This window comes from Odontesthes bonariensis, chromosome 4 (genome assembly GCF_027942865.1).
Source record: "Odontesthes bonariensis isolate fOdoBon6 chromosome 4, fOdoBon6.hap1, whole genome shotgun sequence".
NCBI classification, from domain to species: domain Eukaryota; kingdom Metazoa; phylum Chordata; class Actinopteri; order Atheriniformes; family Atherinopsidae; genus Odontesthes; species Odontesthes bonariensis.
Window position 1 is genome coordinate 18140093 of NC_134509.1, and position 23684 is coordinate 18163776.

The window sequence follows — 23684 nt, forward strand, 5'->3', positions numbered from 1 at the left end:
TGGCCTCATGTGTGGGTTCTCTCTGGCTTCCTCCCACCATCCAAAAACATGCATGTTAGGTTAATTGGTGATTCTAAATTGAGTGTGAGCATGCATGGTTGTTTGTTTCTGTGTGGCCCTGTGATGGACTGGTGACCTTTCCAGGGTGTACCCTGCCTCTCGCCCAAAGACAGCTGGGATAGGCTCCAGCCCCTCTGCAACCCTGAATTGGATTAAGCAGGTATAGAAAATGGATGGATAGCTTTTTTAGGGTCATGGTGTTGGGACACCTGTTCTATTACAACTATGACTACTACAACAACTACTGTAATTACATCTCTTTTGAACAACGTCAGAGAATGACACTTTGAGTTCTGTCTGGCAGAGGTAACTTAACTGTTCCCTTTCAAAAGAAAGTGGCAGGAAGCATTTATACTTTGCAAGTTGTTCTCGTTTCAGACATAATCTAGTTTTTCTGTTTTCCTCCTGAACACACCTGCATCACATTATGCTATCAATCCCGCACTACACCCGTCTTTTAGCTGTTTTTCTCTCTCTCTCTCTCTCTCTCTCTCTCTCTCTCTCTGAAGACTGCCAGTCCTTTACTCAGGCTGTTTGCTTCTTTCAGGTTCAGCCTGAAACAAATATTTGCTGTCTCATTTGGGACGTCTTTCGCTTTCTTTTTAATTGTTGTTGGACTTACCTTCACGTCTGCCAGCAAACCAAACTTCAAGAAGTATATAAAGGAGGACCTTTAATGCTATAATAGTGTCAGAGAGTATAACTGAACATATATTTCCTATTAAAACACAACCATCAAGCATTTTTCAGGGTTACAGAACCTGGTATATTCACTAAGAGGGTTTTACAATAATGGAGGCAGCGTCAGTCCATGTGGATTAAGGACCTAAACCCAGAGCTGGCAGAGCTTTTTAATACAGAACAGCAAATAACATTTCAACACTTTTAACAGACAAAAATGGACGTATTAATGTTTATTAATATACCAATTGTCCCCCTTTGGTTTTTAGAAAAAAGTGTAACAGTCAAGTATCTTGGTATAGAGAGTAGCTTAAATTACTTGTGTACAGTTCTTCAAAAATTGCAATATAATCTCTCCTTGGCTGTTTCTCTATAGAAAAGCTTTTTACATGAACTAACCCACAGCTTTGTTATGAAAATCGACAGGAAGCCTATATGACAAATATTATCATCAGCTGCAGATAGGAGTACCGAGAGTGCTTTAGAGAAGCTATGAACTACAACAGGATTCACAGTAATGAAATACGCAGATAATAACACTGTAACTCAGACTCATAGTTAAATGTTTCAATTGGGGAAGTATTATTTCCTAAAACACATGTTCCTTGCCAAGGGCAACATGAGAAGATCAGCCAGGAAACAGTTAGCTTAGCTTAGCATGAAGACTAAAAGCATGGGAAAACAGCTAGCTTGGTCATGTTCAAAATTCATAAATCCCATTCTATCTGTACTGTTAAAAATGAACACAAACAGATGACAAAGAAGAAAAAAGGTTACCAAATCCTTGTATTATTCATTCATTCCACTTTCAAAATGAAACAAAACTCCAACGAACCATCCTCCATTTTCTGGTTCTGTGCTCAAAAACCGCTCTAAATCTATTTGTATTTTTATCCAGAAGTTATCTCTACTTCGTGTACTCTGTGCTGTCTACTCGTCCAAAGCTGTGTTGAACTCTTTTGATGATCAGATTGAATACATATACAATGCTAATTTCCTTATTTTCTTTTTTTTTGTTTTATTTGGAAAGAATGGAATGAGCGGATAAACAAATTGTTACTCAGAGTTTCTTGTCTATGAGGTGGACTTATGGTGTATTTTGACCATTTTCGATAGACTTTATGCTAAGCTGAGCTAATTGCCTTTTAGTTGCCTCCCAACTTTTGACTTCAGCTTAGAGTATGAAAGTGTTGAGGGGTGTTGGGAGAGTGTGCTATAGCCCTAAAATCCCTTAATGCTTAGTTTATACTTGTTTAGGATCTCGCACGGCAGCGACTGCCAAAATTGACATCACAATATCTGCAGCCCTAAACACTTTGGTGTTATTAAGACAGGTCATGCGGCCTTACATTTTTGATATCTAGTGCATGCTCCATGAGGGACACAGTTGAAAAATAGGAAGACCTGCAGGGAAAAGTGTGATAAGTCTGTCCCTACGGACATCCATACAACCCATCAAAACACAAAAAGGTACAACTATTGGAACAAAACCATCAAAACCGCTTAAAATCTAGCCTTTCTCAAATAAGAAAGGCTAGATTTTGTTTCCATTCCATTCCACCCTTCACGAATGATTGCACTCTGTTTATGACTTGACCACTAACAGGATACAGAGATTGGTCAACGTACTTATGGTAATGCCTGCTTTCTTCGTAAATAAAAAAGTTACAATGTGATGATTTTACAAACTACTCACAAAGTCAATCTAACATTTGATGTTGTGGTCATTTAAAGCTAAATCTAATTTTCACCATAGAGCAAATATAACATAGATTTAGGGACAAGTCAGGACTTGTTTGCATGAGTCATATGTAGGTCTACTCCAGTAATCAAATGTTTACAAGTGGACAAATGTTGTACCTGGTTCAAATGGATGTTCTACATTCTTAGAGTCAATGGGCTGAATCCATTTAACATTGGGAAAAAATGTCACGTAACTCATTAATATACATATCAATCTCTCAGAAAGAAATGGAAGGAATCCATCCAAATAAAAAATATTTAAATTAACTCAAAAAATTATTCTAAAAGTAATTCAAGAAATTTGCTAACATTACACTAGTTCATGATGCACATGCTCCACAACTGGAGATTGTTGGTCATATGTCATATGTCCACCTGTCGCTACTTACTGTGATGAAACCTGGCAGTTGATCGGTCATCATTCTCCTGGCTGTTGGCCAACGGGGGACTAAACAGAGGCGGAGTCACTGAGGTTGAATTAGAGACTGAATTGATGTGAGTGCTGGTGCCTACTGCCATCGAAGCTGTGGCTGCTGGGTTGAACTGGACATCAACAGCAACTGTTGTGAGGCCCAAAGAGAGGTGGTGAGTGAGCAGCAGGGGAGGGTTGCCATGTGAGATGTTGAGGCTGTGGTGGATGGGCGCGACTAATGGCTCAGTAGTTTGTAACGTTACAGAGGAATGGAGAGTCTCCTCACGTCTGGATGCTGGGGTTGGGGAAGGAGAAGGGGAGGGTAAAGATGACGGAGGAGGCAAAGTGTCCGGGCATGGGCTATGATTGTCTCCTCTGTTACTGGTCCAGTCCTCTGTGCATTGCAGCTGGACGCTGGGTTGAGACGAACTGCAGCCCTTCTCTTCCCTTCTCTTAAAGGATGGGTCAATCTGGAAGTAGAGCACAACTCTTGGTAGTAACAATTATTGCTTAACCAAAGCATAGGATAAATCTATGAAATGCTGATGATACCACAAGGTACAATGCCATGATATTTCATACACAACAACCTATTGGTAAAGAGAAGAATTACAGGATAACTGACATTACTACTATTTTATGAAAATCCCTTTAAACATGTAGGGCCCTGGATTTGGGCCCCCGAAAAGATCTCAAAAATCTTCAAACCAGGGCTGTTACTATAGGAACGAATTCCAAATAATGGAATATTGTCATTCCTGAAGCTAATTTGAAAAACTAATTTTTAGGAGATACATCTTCTATGTCTTTTTGTTTATTGTGTTTTTTATTTAGATACATATGATGTCAATGTGCATCTAAGTCTAAGTCAAAATCCCCTTCAAATTAACATAAATATCATGTTGATGTGTTTTGGAACTTTTAAGACCTTTGTGTCAACAATGGGCTCAGGATAGGTTTCCACAGTGACTGGGTGGTTGTCCAGAGTGGGTTGTGTGAGCTGTCGCAGCTCCTCAAATGTGGGCTCCAGCTGCACCGTGACCAAGCTGGGTCCTGGAGGTCTGGCTCGGGTGTCTGATGTGTTGGGGCTTTGCTCAATCACTGAAACACAGTCATCGTCCTCAAAAGCTCTGTGTAAGACACACAGCAATCTTGTTTTTAATGGGGAAAAAAAGTGTTATATATTCTTTTTTTGTGGTGTGTGGTGTTGTTTGTATTCACCTGTTTGTGCGTCCTGCAGATATTGACGTTCAGCATTTGGTACTGGGACACCTAGATTCCTCTGAGCTGTCAAGGACATCTGATTTAGCTTTAGGAAACAGGTTTTAAGGCTGAATACACTCTTTTTGTATGGAAGAGTTGCATGAGGACATTAACGATATATTTGACATGAAGTTAGCTTGGCAAAATTATGCTACTTTAGCCAAATTGGTTTGGCTTGACTAAATTATCTTCATATCTAATATGAAGCTGGTTTACCCATGCTTGGCAAAATTAAACTAGTTTAGCCCAGCAAGTTTAGCTTAGCTTGACACAATTAAGCAGTATTAGCCAAGCTGGTTTAGTTTTGCTAAATAAACTTTAATTAACTTCGTAATCAAGATGAAGCTAGTTTAGCTTAGCATGGCAAAAAGAAACTGGGGGAATCAGGTAGCTAGATTTTAACATCTCAGATAAACATTACATTTAACAGTGTCTCTAAACCTCATTAATTATCATGTGACGCCTTATTAGTTTGAACCATACAAATTGTCTTCAGATTTTCAGATTGTTAGTGTGCTAAGAACTTCCCTGACCTGCTCGACTTGTTGGTACAGTTTCATTCTTCTGGACCACTGAATAGAAGGTAACAGTGATGAAGATAAAGGCCAAAGATGCACCCACTCCCACCACAATGGGAATGTCATGCTTCTCCAGCATGGGCAACCATGACGGTGACTGCTGTGTCAGTCTGGAGGACACAAGACAAACAAAATGTGGCCTCTTGAACACACTGTACAAACTCTTTATAGTTATAAATAATACCATCTTTTGTGTTTTACCTACTTGGGATCATTGCTTGTCATAGGCGACTGGGAGGTGTTCCTCTTTAGCCAGTCTGTCAGCTTTGTGTTGTTGAGTGGTTTCTCTGTCTGTGTAGCATTTAGCTGATCAGACCTGTTGACTGGACGGATGACCTCACTGTCCAACACTGAGGAGCCAGAATCTTGAGGACTAACAATTGTTGAGGAAAGCTGTGGATATTGCAGTGATCCAGGTTTTGAAGGTTGACCATGAAATTGGGATGGCTGAGCCTTTGTGAGTGAAGAAGGAGGCAGCAAGGATGGATGAAACGTTGAAAGCTCAAGTTGAAACTTTGGAAAAAAATTTAAGGTGAAGGATTTGTGAGGAGGAGTCTGAGATGCTTGGTGGAGAGTTGATGAGGGCTGCAAATGAATTTGTTTGACTTGAGGAATCAAGGATTGCTCATGGTGGGAAAAAGGTGTATTTGTTACCAGATATGACTCAGCTTGTGAAGTTACTGTGAGGGTGAACCAGTCTGAATGTCTCATTTTAGTTGTGATGACAGGACTTTGTGTTGGAGTTGGTGGATATGATTCAAACTTGAGGAATCCAAACGGTCTAGTTTCTAGTTATATCTAATTAGAAATAGTGCAAGTTCGGTGCAATCTGTTGGTTTCCTTAGCCAGGAAATGGTTTTTGAATTGCTCTGTATGAATGAATGTGATTATGACAATGAATGGAACTCCAATTGGCCTGAATTGGACTTTATCATCGAAGTGCCCTGAGATAACATTTGTTGTAATTTGGCCGTTGTATAAATAAAACTGAACTGAATTGAATTGCAAGTGAAACATATCAAATGTGGAAAAAGAAAAGTTTATTTTGGCAACATTTAAAAAAAAAAAAAACTGACATTATTCTGTCTTGGAAAACACTGCTGGTGGAAAACATGATACTGGCTGCTGAAAAGCTGGCAGAATTGGACCTTCCAACGTGACAGTGGCAGGATGTATTCAGCTGAAGTCGTCCAGAGATTAACAGAGAACACAAATCAACATTCTGGAATCTGGACTTCAGTTCCATCCAGAATCTGTGGTTGGAACCACAGAACAGAAGCCTTCAAACCTGCAGATCATCCCAGAATAAGGTCCAAATTCTCCAGTGGAGGCATGAAGAAAGCAGTTGTGAGTACCATAACATACAATTAATACATTAAAACCGACCTGGACGATAACATTTTGAGATGGACTGAGAACAGAGCGCCGTTGCTCTTTTTTACTCATCACAAAATCGTGATGTCATCACTGATGATGTCATCACTGATGATGTCATCACTGATGTGACATCACAAGAGATCAGAGCAATTGTGATGTCAGAGATATCAGAGAAACCAAAGTTTATATATAAGACCTCCTCGCTGCTTTTTCACAGTTCGTCAGTTCATCTGAAGAAACACGTCGAGTTTTTCAAGCATCTTTGAAAGTTACAGCACAGTTTTTCACATCGCCTAAAACAAACACTTAATTACTACCTTCAATAGTAATTTTGACAAGCACTTAGTAACAACGCTTACTTATTATCTTAAAAAGTCATTTTGATTTTAAGTACTTAAAGACAAGCAAAATGAGTCAAACCAAGAAATCATCTCCACTTCAGTGGTGCGACATGGTGGACGAAGATTTGCCCGAGGAGTTCTACAACTTTACCATTTCTTTTGACAACGAAAGTAATGAGGAACCCACCACCAACCTGTTGGAAAAACAACCGTCCCAGGTCCCCGAGGATTCCCCGTCTCCTCAATCATCAAAGGACGAAGTGGAAGAAACATCCCAGGTCCCTGCTCCAGCTGTTCCTCCTCACGTCTTGGAGGTCCAGCTCCTGCAGGATCATCACCAGGCCTCCGTAGTTCGTCGCGTCAAGTGCAAGACCCCAGTTTCACAAACCGAGGGGATTCCATCTGACGCCTCTGCTGCCGACCGAGATTACGGATCAGAGAAATCCCACAACTCTTACCAGCAGAATAATGACGAGATAAACTACCTCTACCATCAGATGGATATTCTAAAGGCAAAGCTGCAGAAGAAAAACTTATTTCTGACAAAAGAGATAGACAGAAGAGTCGCAGCAGAGAGGGCCCTCTTCAACACTAAGGAAAGGCTAATCATGACCGAGGAAAAGCTAAACAACCTGGATGCAAAGCTGCAGAAGAAAAACTTATTTCTGACAAAAGAGACAGACAGAAGAGTCGCAGCAGAGAGCGCCCGCTCCATGACCGAGGAAAAGCTAACCATGACTGAGGAAAAGCTAACCATGACTGAGGAAAAGCTAACCATGACTGAGGAAAAGCTAAACAACCTGGATATTCTAAAGGCAAAGCTGCAGAAGAAAAACTTATTTCTGACAAAAGAGATAGACAGAAGAGTCGCAGCAGAGAGGGCCCTCTTCAACACTAAGGAAAGGCTAATCATGACCGAGGAAAAGCTAAACAACCTGGATGCAAAGCTGCAGAAGAAAAACTTATTTCTGACAAAAGAGACAGACAGAAGAGTCGCAGCAGAGAGCGCCCTCTCCACGACTGAGGAAAAGCTAAACAACCTGGAAAACTGTTTGACCTCTGAGCGTCATCTCCGCCAGAAGTGCGAGCAGGAGCTCAAACAGTGCAACCAAGTTATTGCAGAACTGAGTCAACCTTTAAAACCAGCAGTAGCAGAAACTGAATACCAGGCAGTTCTGAAAGAGGTCGAGAACCTGAATGAACAACTGAGAGAACAGACTGCCGCCAACATTAATCTGGCCTCCCAACTAACATCACAGGAGGAGGCAACAAAGACTCAAGAGAAGAAGGTGGCAGATCTCATGAAGGCTGTTATGCAATCTGTCATCAACAAGCCAGAAGAACAAAGAGAGCTGTACATCATCCCACAACTCCATTTAAATCAGATCATTGTTCCACCAAGGATCCCAAATGTAGAAGAGTCGGCTTCACAAAAAGTGTTGAATCTAGAAGAGGAGGAAGTTACCGGAGCAGAACCACAAAAGATTCCTGACGAACCAAAGAAGAAAGTTGCACCAAAAGTTGCACCGAAGCCTCCGCGCATGAACAAGAAGACGCCAGAAATCATTGTGAAGAACAACGAGCCTGAAGACATCCAGGAGCAACAAGACACGGAGGACATTCCATCACTGATCGATGTCCAGGAACCAAAGATCTCCGAACCCGTGGAAGAGGAAACAGGACCAGAAACGGCCTCTGCAGACAGACAGGAAGTGGTTCCATTAGACTTGGCTCATCAGGCTGGATCGGACACGGTGCCAGAACTGGTGAGTCAAGTCGAAGTGGAATTAGTCCAACAGTCAAAAGATGTCTCAGAGCCGACCAAAGGAAATGTTTCCTCTGAAAACCAAATCCAAGAAAGACTCGTCATCGTTCTTGAAATGGAACCAGCCTCTCAACATCCAGAGGACTGTGAACCATCAGCCACAGAAGACACAGCAGTTCCAGAACAACTCGTGGACCAATGTGAGCCCTCAGAAGGAAGACCAGAGGTGCCTTCAGCGTGGAGGAAGTTTAAGAAAATAATGACGCCAAAACACCGCCGCTAGTAAAAGGAGCAGAAACGACCTCTGCAGACAGACAGGAAGTGGTTCCATTAGACTTGGCTCATCAGGCTGGATCGGACACGGTGCCAGAACTGGTGAGTCAAGTCGAAGTGGAATTAGTCCAACAGTCAAAACATGTCTCAGAGCCGCCCAAAGGAAATGTTTCCTCTGAACCCCCCCCCCCCCCTCCCCAATCCCCCCCCCATCACCGATCAATGTCCAGGAACCAAAGATCTCCGAACCCGTGGAAGAGGAAATAGGAGCAGAAACGGCCTCTGCAGACAGACAGGAAGTGGTTCCATTAGACTTGGCTCATCAGGCTGGATCGGACACGGTGCCAGAACTGGTGAGTCAAGTCGAAGTGGAATTAGTCCAACAGTCAAAACATGTCTCAGAGCCGCCCAAAGGAAATGTTTCCTCTGAACCCCCCCCCCCCCTCCCCAATCCCCCCCCCATCACCGATCAATGTCCAGGAACCAAAGATCTCCGAACCCGTGGAAGAGGAAACAGGACCAGAAACGGCCTCTGCAGACAGACAGGAAGTGGTTCCATTAGACTTGGCTCATCAGGCTGGATCGGACACGGTGCCAGAACTGGTGAGTCCAGTCGAAGTGGAATTAGTCCAACAGTCAAAAGATGTCTCAGAGCCGCCCAAAGGAAATGTTTCCTCTGAAACAACCCCCCCCCCCCCTCCCCCTCTTTCTGTCTTCTCAAACCCCAGCTGGTCGAGGCGGATGGCCACCCTTCCTGAGTCTGGTTCTGCCGGAGGTTTCTTCCTGTTAAAAGGGAGTCGTTTCTCTCCACAGTCGCCTCAGGCACGCTCAGGACGGGAGATTGGACTGAAGACAAAGTTTCAGTGCAATCTGTTGGTTTCCTTAGCTAGGAAATTGTTTTTGAATTGGCTCTATATGAACGAATTGGATTATTTTATGAATAATTATGATTACAATGAATTGAATTCCAATTGTCTTGAATTGGACTTTATTATCTAAGTGCCTTGAGATGAGATTTGTTGTATTTGGCGCTATATAAATAAAAATGAATTAAATTGAATTGAATTGAAAATTGATATAAAACCTTCTCCATACATCATATTATAACATCAATAAAATATGATTCAAATTCATATAACTTTTGTTCATCTGCATCTTTTCATCAGAACAACTGCCTGAAAGCATCAGTGCATTGTTCTCTCAGCTGTTAACAGCATTAATGTGTCATTCAGATAAGAACATGAAGATATGTTCCTTCACTAATCATCATTGCATTGATTTATGTGTTTAAATAGAATAAATTATACAAAAAACTAAATTACACAATTACTGTTATCAAAATAAGGTTAAAAGGTGATTTTCTTTAAACAAATTGAAACATTGTTGATATCTGATGTGAAATTTGAATATCTGCAGTATAATTCTTACTTGTTATTCATGTTATGGTTATTGTTGCCCTTTTATACATCTACGGTTTGTATTTACTGGTCAGATATGTCAGATTGCATTCTGGTTGTCTGGATTAGATTTAGATTTTAGAAATTAAACTTGTTACAAAGAGAAATCTATGAGGAAGCATGTTCCAGGAATCCAGACTATTCAATAAGAATAAAAATGTATTTGTGGATATTTAAAATCCATAACCCCACGCATGGCGGCAAAAGTTCTTCCAAGGACAAATAAGGTCATGGTCAAGGTCATGTTTATTTATATAGCACCTTATACCAACCTGGGTTGACCAAAGTGCTTTACATAAATAAATAACAATAAAATCCAACAGATATGTTTAACAAAGAAATTCAGCAAAAGGTAAAAAAATAATATGAAATGAGTATTTTAAAGGGCTGATTTGATGTTTATCTGCGCTGCACATCCACCATCATCACTTTTTTTGTTTTTTTTGGTTTTTTTGGTTTCGACAAGTGCAAACTAAGTCAAAGACATCTTAAGATGTCATTTCTACTCATAAAGAATGTTACTGTGGAAACATTGCACCTACGGTTCTGATAAGTTTTGACCATAAGGAATGATGTTAGGGGTCTTTATGTAAAGCAGTTTACACAGTAAATGTTAAAGCAGCTGTCCATGGACACGCTGTACTGATTCAGTAGAAGTCCTGCAATGAAAAGTGTCACCTCTGAAGAAAAGTAAGTTCATGGTGTGTGCACTTAGGAAACAGCACTTTAAGTATTTAGGTAACCGGCCAACTAGCCGGACTACTTTCGTCAACGCCAAAGAGCTGACTCGTTTTATTTATTTATTTTTTTTATTGGAATGGCAGGGCTTGGACCAGGATTGGGAAACACTGTACTAGACGGAGGTTCGATCAACCCATTTCTGTTGAGGTAATGACAGATGGCTCCGTGATGACTCTCCAGCAATATTTTAAAGTTGAACCAGCCCAGCACCTGGTTCAAGGTGCTAAATAAAGAACTGAATAGTTCCATAAATTAAGAAACTTAAACCTTCTAAGGGTCACATGATGAATCCGAGAAGGTTGCAAAATGTAAATGTACTTTATTTATACAGCCCTTTACAGACAATCCTTACGATGTACCAAAGTGCTTTACAGCAGGTAATAAATAAAGAGAAGAATAAGTAAAAACAAATAAAAACAATAAAAGAACAGTGAAAGCAATAAAATATTATATAAATAAAATGACTAAGAAAGAAGGAAAAAAAAGGCAATTGTAAAAACGTTTTCGTATTTATTCATATATTTGTGTTAAGTATTCAACCTCAAGCAGCAATTTAGGCAGAAACTAAATGAAAAGTCCTGAAGAGATAAGACTGTTTGGCCCACACCGGAGAGCTGCAGTGTCAGAGTGTGAGCAGCAGGGGGCAGAGTGCTCCTTCTGCTGTGCCTTTGTTGTGCCATCCCCGTCAGGCCCCTTGCTTTACTGACTGATTTATGCACTGCTGATGTCACTGTATGTTTCCAGGAAACAAAAAAACCTGGGAAAGACGAAACTCCTCTCAGCTGTCAGTGTTATTAAGCCGGGCTGCAGTGAAAAGGAAACAAAAAGTGTGTAAAACCCCTGAAAATAAAAGATGCGCTGTGTTTGTAATATGATGCACCGAGCTGCCTCATGAGGGAACACATGACACTGCAGATAAAACATGGTGAATATGAAACCAAAGCTGCTGAAACGGTGTGGCATCCAGCAGACAACAGACCAGGTAAGAAGCCTCTCATAAACTGACTACAGTACGTGGGTTGTGTTTAGTTTGTTTAGAAGGTGTTTCATTTGGCGTGCTACTACTCGGATATCTGGATTTTACTCATGACTCAGCGTTTTCAGCATGCACCTCTGATCTCAACTCAAGATCCACCTGCTGGCTTTCTGTGGAGCTTTCAGCCTGATCTTCTTCAGTAGACAGATCTGTTAATGAGTGTATTCACAAATGATGCTCCTCTCATAAGCTTTTGGCAGAGTTTTCATCCGTTCTGGTTGGAAATGGAAGTTGCATTTACAAAAAATATACATATTATAATCTATTATTTTTATCTTATTTGACATTTTTTCTGCAAAGAAGAGCAGTTGGAAAATTGGGTTTCACGAAAAGATAATAAAATTCTAGAATATAATAAATATAATATAGAGGAAGCATTATTAATTATCTTTAGCTGCTTTAGTACATTGAGTGAAATGAACTTCTGTGCTTTAAACTGAGCCTAATTCCAAAGGCAGCACTTTTACTGAACAGGCCACTTTGCTACATTACAAGATGCAGATATATATATATATATATATATGTATATATATATATATATATATATATAAACGATTTTTTTTATATATATATAGAGCAATATATTGGCTGCTTTATGTATTCTGTTAACCCCCCCACCCAATTTTTGTCTGTATTTTCAGATGTGTTCTCAGGGTCATTTGGTGTGGCGATGGAGTTCACAGCCCATGTTCAAGTTTGGGATGTTGGTCGGGGACTTCATGCTTGCAACCAATATATTGCTCTCAGGCAACATATCACTCCTTTTCAAGTTTATGAACATGGGGATGGCTGACAGGTCCAACTTCTTCAAAATCTAGGATTCCTTCTGTGTTAAAACTCTGCGTCTTAAATTTCCCCGTAAGATTCGTCCGTAACAAAAAATAAATGGATTACAATGTCAGGTATGCATGCATACAATAGTAACATGCATATTACACCTGTCGCGGCCTTTTAAATTTCCAAATGATATATTTCCAAGAAAGGCCGGGGGTGGCAGCAGGTGGTTGTGTTCTTGACTTGCACGCACTTCAGTTGTTAAAATATATGTATGTATGTATGTTTATTTTTTCTTTTACCAACAAAAAAATATGAACAAAACATTAACAAAAAATTCTTACGATTTAGATGAAAACGAAAGTTAACTTATTTGAAATTAATAAGATCTGAAAGTGGTCAAAAAATCATTCCACCACCACCTCCCATCCTCACACCAGACATCTGACAAACAAAAAAGAGCCCCTGGTGTGTTCTTAATCTGTATGATTAATGGGCGGGTCCAAAAGTCACCAAAATAATTTAAACAATCTCAAATACAAAATGAACCCCAGATCTTGACTCCAAATCAACCAAAGTATATTCCAATATCCCAAAGAAAACCAAACCGATAGAACCCATGACTTACGGTGCGTTCACACCAGACGTTACTCGCGCGAGTGTTGCCGCGGGTGTAATTTGAATTTACTCGCCTCATTCGCGTGAGTAAAAAACGCGGGCTATTTGGCACCATTCCCTCCATTTCATTCTCTCATCAACTATGGCTGATATATATACTATCGCGTACTTGTACCTGCGGTGGAAGTCCGAGAAACGCACACGCCGTCGTGTCTGGGTCAGTGATATCATACGGAGGTGCACTCAGCTCGGAGAATTTCACCGCCTTCTCCAGGCACCGATTTCAGGTGGTCACGGCACTGTAGCTCCATTTCAGCTGCGGAGCGCCTGTAGTTGGTGTCCTGCCGAGAGATCACGGCACCGATCCTCCCGAGCAGGTCATCAAACTGGGTCCTGGTGAGCCTCAAATACCGCTGGAAGCGGCCGTCATCCAGACTTTATTTTTTTTATTTTGTTTATTTTATTTAGTCAGGGACCATGTGCAAAGTACATTAATTACAAAGTAAAGAGATGACCTGCACCAGATTGTAGCTTAGAAGCTAATTTCCATCTGCAGTCCCACAGACAGCGCCTGTCCATCTGTCTCCACATCACTGTCGTCCAGAATCTCAACGCTGATAGGCTGTCTGACGCGAATATTTCGCCAAAGTTGGATTTTTTGAACTCGCGCGGATTCGCATCTTTTCACTCGTGCGGCGGCATTCGCCTCACCGCGCCGCCGGCTCGAATCCGCGTCTATTCGCGTCTTTACATTGACTTTGTATGTAATCACGTCGCGCGACCGCGTCTGGTGTGAACGCACCGTAAGAAAACATAAATGGCCAAAACAACACCTATAAATCCAATAAATCCATTCTGTACTTTTGGCTAGGATGACGACAGTAGCCTTGTCTCTGTGATCACCAGTGTTATTACTACAATGAGATTGTGTGAGTAACACGTATCAAACCGAAAGGTAAAAATTCAACAACTAGTCTAGTATACATCTACTATCAATATTTCTTGAAATGACAGCCTGTTTACGATCATTGTGATGTTGAACAATTTTACCGTAAACGGAGAAGACGACGCCATGGCTGGAAGTTAGCCACTGTTAAGGCTCTAGCATGGTTGCCGCGTCTGTCACAGCGGTGGCGGACCGTGACGTCAAAATGACGTTTCAGCCTTGACGTTTCGCTTGCCTTGAAAAGACGGCGCAGCGCGTTGTCGTGCACCAGTCGATTTTTGTAACTTGGCTGCGCCGAGAACAACGAACCGGATGGACCGATGTGAGACCAGCTCAGTCAGAAGGTGCGTTTGTACAGGCAGTTTGTACGAAACTGCAGTGAAACAGCACAGGGAGCACGCAAACTCCCAAAACTGGTGCACAGAGATTGGCAGAACTTTGGGGAAAGAGCTAGAGTTCTGTAAGAATGTGTGGAAGAAGCTACGCAGACAGATACGTGAAGGCAAAGAAGAGGGCAGAGACTCTGTTGATGCCGGGGGCTTCAGACCTTCACCTCTATTAACTGAATTAAAAAATTAAAATGATCCGAAAACTGCAGCAGTATCATTAATTACAGTATTCCTGCTCTTGACAGCGGCATTGTTTTCTTCTCCACTTTCGTGGTTGTAGAGTAGAGGTAACCTTCACGTAGCAGCGCCACCTCTGTGACGGAGAAAATTGCAACGACTGGCGCATCGACTTGCGCTGCTTGCGCCACTATACATGGTGGGCACGAAATCGTGACGTCATCAACACCGCTCGCGCTAGCTGACGCGGCAGGACACAGTCAGGACACAATCAGAAAACAGTCAGAACACAGTCAGAACACAATCAGAAAACAGTCAGAACACAGTCAGAACACAATCAGAAAACAGTCAGAACACAATCAGAACACAGTCAGAACACAATCAGAACACAGAACACAATCAGAAAACAGTCAGGACACAGTCAGAAAACAGTCAGAACACAGTCAGAACACAATCAGAAAACAGTCAGAACACAATCAGAAAACAGTCAGGACACAGTCAGAAAACAGTCAGAACACAATCAGAAAACAGTCAGGACACAGTCAGAAAACAGTCAGAAGACAATCAGAACACAATCAGAACACAATCAGAAAACAGTCAGAACACAATCAGAACACAGTCAGAACACAATCAGAACACAGTCAGAAAACAGTCAGAACACAATCAGAACACAATCAGAACACAATCAGAAAACAGTCAGAACACAATCAGAACACAATCAGAACACAATCAGAAAACAGTCAGAACACAATCAGAACACAATCAGAACACAATCAGAACACAGTCAGAACACAGTCAGAACACAATCAGAACACAATCAGAACACAATCAGAACACAGTCAGAACACAATCAGAACACAGTCAGGACACAGTCAGAAAACAGTCAGAACACAATCAGAACACAGTCAGAACACAGTCAGAACACAATCAGAACACACTCAGAACACAATCAGAAAACAGTCAGAACACAATCAGAAAACAGTCAGGACACAATCAGAACACAGTCAGAACACAATCAGAACACAGTCAGAACACAGTCAGAACACAATCAGAAAACAGTCAGAACACAGTCAGAACACAATCAGAACACAGTCAGAACACAATCAGAACACAGTCAGAACACAATCAGAAAACAGTCAGGACACAATCAGAACACAGTCAGAACACAATCAGAACACAGTCAGAACACAGTCAGAACACAATCAGAAAACAGTCAGAACACAGTCAGAACACAATCAGAACACAGTCAGAACACAATCAGAAAACAGTCAGAACACAGTCAGAACACAATCAGAACACAGTCAGAACACAATCAGAACACAGTCAGGACACAATCAGAACACAGTCAGAACACAGTCAGAACACAATCAGAAAACAGTCAGAACACACTCAGAACACAGTCAGAACACAATCAGAACACAATCAGAACACAATCAGAAAACAGTCAGAACACAGTCAGAACACAATCAGAAAACAGTCAGAACACAATCAGAACACAGTCAGGACACAATCAGAACACACTCAGAACACAGTCAGAACACAGTCAGAACACAATCAGAAAACAGTCAGAACACAGTCAGAACACAATCAGAACACAGTCAGAACACAGTCAGAACACAGTCAGAAAACAGTCAGGACACAGTCAGAAAACAGTCAGAACACAATCAGAACACAGTCAGAACACAGTCAGAACACAATCAGAACACAGTCAGAACACAATCAGAAAACAGTCAGGACACAGTCAGAAAACAGTCAGAACACAATCAGAACACAGTCAGAACACAGTCAGAACACAATCAGAACACAGTCAGAACACAATCAGAAAACAGTCAGAACACAATCAGAAAACAGTCAGGACACAATCAGAACACAGTCAGAACACAATCAGAACACAGTCAGAAAACAGTCAGGACACAGTCAGAACACAGTCAGAACACAATCAGAAAACAGTCAGAACACAGTCAGGACACAATCAGAAAACAGTCAGAACACAATCAGAACACAGTCAGAACACAGTCAGAAAACAGTCAGAACACAATCAGAAAACAGTCAGAACACAGTCAGGACACAATCAGAAAAACAGTCAGAACACAGTCAGAAAACAGTCAGAACACAGTCAGAACACAGTCAGAACACAATCAGAAAACAGTCAGAACACAGTCAGAAAACAGTCAGAACACAGTCAGGACACAGTCAGAACACAATCAGAAAACAGTCAGAACACAGTCAGAAAACAGTCAGAACACAATCAGAAAACAGTCAGAACACAGTCAGGACACAATCAGAAAACAGTCAGAACACAATCAGAACACAGTCAGAACACAGTCAGAAAACAGTCAGAACACAGTCAGAAAACAGTCAGAACACAATCAGAAAACAGTCAGAACACAGTCAGGACACAATCAGAAAACAGTCAGAACACAATCAGAACACAGTCAGAACACAGTCAGAAAACAGTCAGAACACAATCAGAAAACAGTCAGAACACAGTCAGGACACAATCAGAAAAACAGTCAGAACAAAAGCATCAGAGAGAAAAGGTTTCAAAGCTGGACTTTAAAACTGTTTTAATCTGCAGATCAAATTTAAATGAGGAATGAAAAATAAAACCAAGATGGTGGTTGACTGAGGTCAGATGTGATAAACTGTGAGAGACGGGAGGAATAAAGGGAAGTTCTGTGTAGGCCAGGATTTAACTTCTGGAGCAGGAAGTAGCAGGTCTGAAGTTGTCGGTACAAGGGGAGATATGTCAGTGTTAAAGCGACAGGCAGCAGTTTACAGCTGCATTTATCCCATCGATGACATCATTATTCTTTAATCAGGAGACGCCAAATGAATGAAGATGATTCACTTTTTGTCCTGATAAACTCAGTGTTGGAGAATGTAAAGTCAGCGTGACCCACAGAAACATGAGACACAAAGTGGCCAAATAAATCCAAATTATATCGTTTTCATTTAAAATTCACATATTACAGCTGCAGACCAAATGTAAAATGATGTGAGGTTTTGATGTGCGTTTGGAAGGTGGAAACAAACCCGATCAGCTGTTTCTCATTAATAAACTCGGTTTATACTCATGTGACATGAAACAATGAACCTCTTACTGACCACTGCTCTGTTTCCAGTCATGTGCAACGTAGCCTGTGGTGCCCCCTGCTGACCACATCTGATGGAAATTAGCCTGATTTTCAGCTGAATGGGAACAGCTTTCTCTCATTTCACGTGTTGACTGAATGAGGGAGCAGTCCTTCCCTGTTTTTGGATGCTGTGTCTCTCCTTTTGGTTTCTGTGTCTTGATCACTGGTCTGCATGCTGTCGGCCGGTAGAACAGTGGAGGCGCAGTTGATCCAGAGGAGCTAGCAGAGTCCCTGCGTCGTGTTAACACTGACAACGGCCTCAAAGCATCAGAGCCTCTGTATGGATCTATGAGCAGCTTCTACACCAGCCACCACAGGGTAAAGGCACCGTTCATCTGTGTGTGCATGTCTGCATGTGTTTGTCTCACTTCCATCGTCTCCTTCATCAGTTTGGTGCTTAATAATCTGCTTCAGCAGGAGATGGAGAAGAAGAACGAATGATCACATTCACCAAGCAGCTTGAACACAGGAGCCTCCTGGAAAGATTATTACAATGAGGTCAGCTCAGGTGCAACCAAATCAAACTGACGGGTTTAAGCCACACTGAGAAGTTTGTGAATCTTAAAACTATGTGCTTCCGATCCATTTTGAAGTACCCTGACCTTTGTTATGCCCTGGAGTGCCGTGGGCCAGAGATACCGCAGGTCACGACTTTTTGTTTGGCTTTTCAGACATTTTTGCGGGTTTCTGATGGCGTCTCTGTGGCCTCTTCAGCTCAAGAAGAGTTGTTTTTATGACAGTGGTGTTACACCCCACGACTGTAGGGGGAGCCAAAGAGACAACAAACCTTTAGTGTTACTTTAAATCTGACTGCACATTAACTCACTGAAGGAACTGAAGCAGCACAGGTCATCTTTAGCTGTACTTCACAAGTCTGCTCTGCTTCCTCTTGTGGCACTTTTTTATGGCCTCCAGTCGTAATAATTTCAACAGATTATATTTTAAACCTTCATTCAGCAGCAAACAAGTGTTTTCTGTGTCAGGATACAGTATGTCAAAGCACTATACTGCCTCATGTAAAGACCAAGGACTTTATGACTTCAGCTGCCTGCCTTTATCATTTCTGATTCTCAGAACTTAAAGTGACCACATTAAGCGGTTAATACACACTTTGGATAGAAACCCTTCTGTTCTTATCAGGGATTTTATCCTCAAAGATTCTCAGTCATCCAGGTCACGGTAATCATAAGAGCTTCATGAATGCAGGCAGATGGGATGGCATGTTTCTGCTGCCACCTAGTGGCAATTCAACAGAACCACAGTTAAATGTGTTAAAATGAAATATGGAAGGATAATAACATGTAACGTGACTCTGTCCCTGATCTAAGCGGCACTTTGCTTTGGACCAACACAGTTCTTCAGAGAAACAGAAACAACTGGTTCAAAGTGGCTCCGAACCAGAGCAGGAACTGGAAAATAGATAAATAAATAAATAAGATTGAGACATTAAGGGTGTCTCAGAATTTTTAGATACTACTTCTTTATTCTGGTTTAGAGGATTCTTTTTATTCACAGTGGCAGAATTATATATCCAACTCTGATATATAGCTGTGAATTTAGATTTATTTAATAATGGTTTCATTTGATTTATGACCTGTAAATTACAAACTTCTGCAGATCAACAGCATTCAGTTCAGTAACACGAATCTGTTCCAAAAACAACACAGAGCTCAAAGCTTTGTGTCAGTTCACCTTTTGCTCGTTTTTTAGCAGTGAGGAGAAGAAGAAGAAGTGACCTTTTTTTTTACCTCTTCCTTATCTCTCCAACAGGAAGGGGAAGCCAATGAGAGCAGGCACACCTCCGTAGCTGCTGTGGCGTCCACTCCCAGCATCAGCAAGGACTCCAAGGTCAACGCCAACAATGCTGTTGCTGTTCTGAGTGCTCCAGGAGCCTCAGCAAACACTACCCAGAATCCCCCGGGAGCGGCCGCAGGCGGCAGGGGCAAAAGCAAGGAGGAGATGAGGAAGCTGTTCATCGATCGAGCCAAAAAGATAGACACTGTGTCGAGGGCCGGCTTCCCTCTGGCCTTCCTCTTCTTCAACATATTCTACTGGGTTCTTTACAAGATTCTGCGGCACGAAGACGTGCTCAAGCAGTAGAGAATGAGAGAGTTCCACATTCAGTATGTGTGCACACAAGCACTCCATCAGCCCCACAGCTGTGACCGTGAGCATCCCAAACATCCAGCTGCTGAAGGGCTGAACAGTCTGAACTGACAGAATGAGAAGGTTGATATTATTTATCGATTATTTGAGCATAAACTCAGACAGTCTCTGAGTTGTTTATATTCACACCCTTTGTGTAAAAAAGTTTATCCAATGCAAATAGTTCCTGAGTGATGAGGCTGAGCTGACTCAGAGTTCAGCACCTCTGATGCTGATGTGCTCAGCTTTGATGTTTTTATGTCTGATTAAGCACAACCAATTTCAGCAGATACCTGGAGTCTGAACTGGGAAGCAGGATGTGTAACTTCTGCTCTGACAGTCATGAAAAGAAAGTGAACCCTCCCAACTCTAATGTTTTATATATCAGGACAGAATTAAAGATTTAAAAGTTAAAACTCAGTAAATCCAAGCTCAGATGACAAATTACACATTCAACAAAAACCGAGAGAGATGTGAAAAACTAAGTGAACCCCTGATCCAGCAGCTTGTAGCAGCAGCTTCAGCAGCAGTGAGCTGAAGTAATGGTTTCCTGTGGGACGTTATCAGTCTCTCTCATGGTGGTGGAGGAATCTTGGCCCACTCTTCTTTCCAGCGCTGCTTCAGCTCATTGAGGTTTGCAGCATTGGTTTCTGCACAGCTCTCTGAAGGTCCCACCACAGCATCTCAGTCAGGCTGAGGTCTGGACTTTGACTGGACCATTGCAACACCTTGATTCTTTTCTTCTTCACACATTCTGTTGTAGATCTGCTGCTGTGTTTGGGATCTTTGTCCTGTTGATGAGCCAGTTTCAGCCCAGCTTTAGCTGTCGGACAGACGGCCTCACATCTGACTCTAGAACACTTTGGTATCCAGAGGAGTTCATGGTGGACTCAATGACTGCAAGGTGCCCAGGTCCTGTGGCTGCAGAACAAGCCCAGATCATCAGCCCTCCACCACCGTGCTTGACAGCTGGTATGAGGTGTTTGTGCTGATGTGCTGTGTTTGGTTTCCTCCAAACGTGCTGCTGTGCATTATGAGCAAACATCTCCACTTTGGTCTGGTCTGTCCAAAGGACATTGTTCCAGAAGTCTTGTGGTTTGTTCAGATGCAGCTTTGCAAACCTAAGCTGTGCTGCCATGTTCTTTTTAGAGAGAAGAGGCTTTCTCCTGCAGCCCTTCCAAACAAGCCATACTTGTTCAGTCTTTTTCTAACTGTGCTGTCATGAACTTTAACCTTTAACATGCTAACTGAGGCCTGCAGAGTCTGAGATGTAGCTCTTAGGTTTCTGACCTTGGGGTGACCTTGCTGGGACGTCCACTCCTGGGAAGATTGACAGCTGTCCTGAATGTTTTCCACTTGTGAATAATCTTTCTCTCTGTAGAATGATGGATAGATAGTTTGGAAATGGCCTTATAACCCTTTACAGATTGATGGGCAACAACAACTGCTTCTCTGAGATCATTGCTGATGTCTTTCCTCCTTGGCATCGTGTTAACACACACCTGAATGCTGCAGAGCAGCAAACTGACAGAACTTCTGCTTTTATAGAGCTGCTCACACTGACTGATGATCAGTTAATCAGAGCATTGATCAGCAGCTCCTGGCTGCTGCTGACCCTCTTAGTTCCTGTGGAAGCAGGAAGGGTTCACTTAGTTTTTCACTCACTGCTTCTGTGTTTTTGTTCAGTAAATCGTGACACAGTGGGTTTTAGGTCACATCCTGATACGTAAAACTTTACTTCTGAGGGGGAACTTTTCCTTCACATGACTTAATGTGAGATAAAATCTCAGTCGACTGTTTATCCAAAGCAACAATATTCAAACAACCAAAGCTTTTATTTCTTGATATGATGAGATTCATCATAGAAAAACTCCCTTTCAGTTTCCTCGTGGAAACTTCTGCTCAAAATAATCTTCATTCTCTTTCCAGCTCATCAACACCTGTTTTTAAAACTTTATTGGAATCACTGAATGATTGAAGAATGCAGATGTTCCTGTTTTCCTGTGACCCTGCATGACCGGACACAGTAAAGCTGTCCTCTGGTGTTCACTCTGACAGCTGCTGAACACCTCCACCTTACAGTCAGCAGCTGTCCTTCCATTGTAGTTCGTTCTTCTGGTGACAAACGTGCCGCTATACATGTATGTTTGTGATTGGTCGTCAGAGTTTAAGGCCCCTGTAGTCCGGGCCCCTGCCTCGCTGCCTCAGAAACCCTGTTAGAAAGTTGTAAAACACGTTGACACCTCAGGGGTCTGGTTGTGTTAATCTGAGGATGTCTGAGCGCCTGCAGCCTGGCGTCCACATCACGTTCATGTGTCATGTGACATCATGCTTCCTGGTGATGGCGCCACACGTTCTCACAGATGATGCACACACACCTTCGTACTGAGCCCAGGTACCTAAACTCACTCAGAACACTAGACTCTGGGTTTTGGCGCCCCCTGTGGTTGGAAAGTAAAGTGATCTGAGCACGTTTTTCCTCAGCCGAGTCAGAGACTAGAAGTTTTACTTCATGTCTTATTGTATTGGATCTAAATTAAATGGGTCAGGGTGGTGCCAGACGTTACAGTCTGAGGGGCTGCTGATGGGGAAACTAAAAGGTCATGTGCACAATCACGTGCACAGTCACGTTTCCTTGAACGTTGCTCAGGTCGTCCTGTGGACATATCAAACTTGTGTCTGGTGGTTTTAGGTTTTAGGGGTTATTTTAAAGCAAAGATTTTAAAGTATGCCACAGTAAAAGTTTTCAGGACAGTTACCATGGATACCGTGAGTGGGATACAACCAATGAGTTTCCTCCTTTGTTTGCCACCTTCAGCACTGGTGGACCTGCAGAAAGCGTCACTTCTTCGGCTCCTCTCAGAGATCTAATTTCTGCAGAAAAGAAACAGAAGCTTTCATCAGGGAGGTCAGATTTCTGTTCTCTGAGTTCGAGTTCAGACCTTTGTGATGCTTCCAGAGAGCAATGTGATCTCCATCACTGAGGCTGCCTCAGCCACCGTGTGGATTCTGTTAACCAAACAGCACAGAGTGTTTATATCAAAGTAATAATAAGTACAATCTATCAAACATTACAGCAGACACTAAGAGGCAGAAATTATGTCTCATAAACTCACTCATGGTTACACTGAAGTCCAAACTGAGACTCACTTCATTCTAACGAGAGAAAACAGACATTGTTCTGTTCTGAGTGCACCTGTATTTAGGGTTTCATGAAGGAGTGGGAGTCAGTTCAGAGGAACTACTTTATGGAAGAAATAAGGCCCAGAGGCCTATGGATGGATCTCATCAGGATACAGACGTCTGAAGACAACCTTCAACGGTCTGGAAACAAACCAGCTTCACCAGCAGCTGCTGAGTTTAAAAATCATAAAAATCATTTCTTTCTGATGTAACCTCTGCTTTTTGTTGGCTAACTGGAAGCTTTCATGACACACAGCTGAGTCATGCATGGAGGACGTCCTCACTCGAGTGCAGAGTGCAGCTGTCGTGTGTCATGGCTGATGTGCGCCTGCAGAGGTGGAACTGTGCACCGCGCAGGGCGGAGCCACCACCCGCTGATGGAGGTGATAGCTGTAGACTGCGTGAAAAGATGCTGAAAATAAACACTGGTGGCAGATAAACGCTCATAGCGTGTTGTTGTTCAGCGGTGGCACCAGAACAAGTGCTTGGACAGGAAATCACCCATCCTCAGACTTTTCAGTCCGATTCAAGACGTCAAACACTGTGACAGAGACCAAAAACAAAGGGAACACAAGGGAACTACAGTAC

The 23684-nt window shown here is 42.1% G+C and overlaps 1 protein-coding gene across 1 annotated transcript in view; it reads left to right on the forward strand.

The window, feature by feature from the left end:
* The window catches only part of glra3 (glycine receptor, alpha 3), a 74850-nt gene extending 54266 nt beyond the window's left edge, over positions 1 to 20584 (forward strand). The window contains exon 9 of the mRNA XM_075463293.1: positions 19539 to 20584. Within this exon, the coding sequence (XP_075319408.1) occupies positions 19539 to 19868 (330 nt within the window). The 3' untranslated portion in view covers positions 19869 to 20584. The remainder of the gene's footprint in view (positions 1 to 19538) is intronic.
* The last annotated feature ends 3100 nt before the right edge of the window (positions 20585 to 23684 follow it).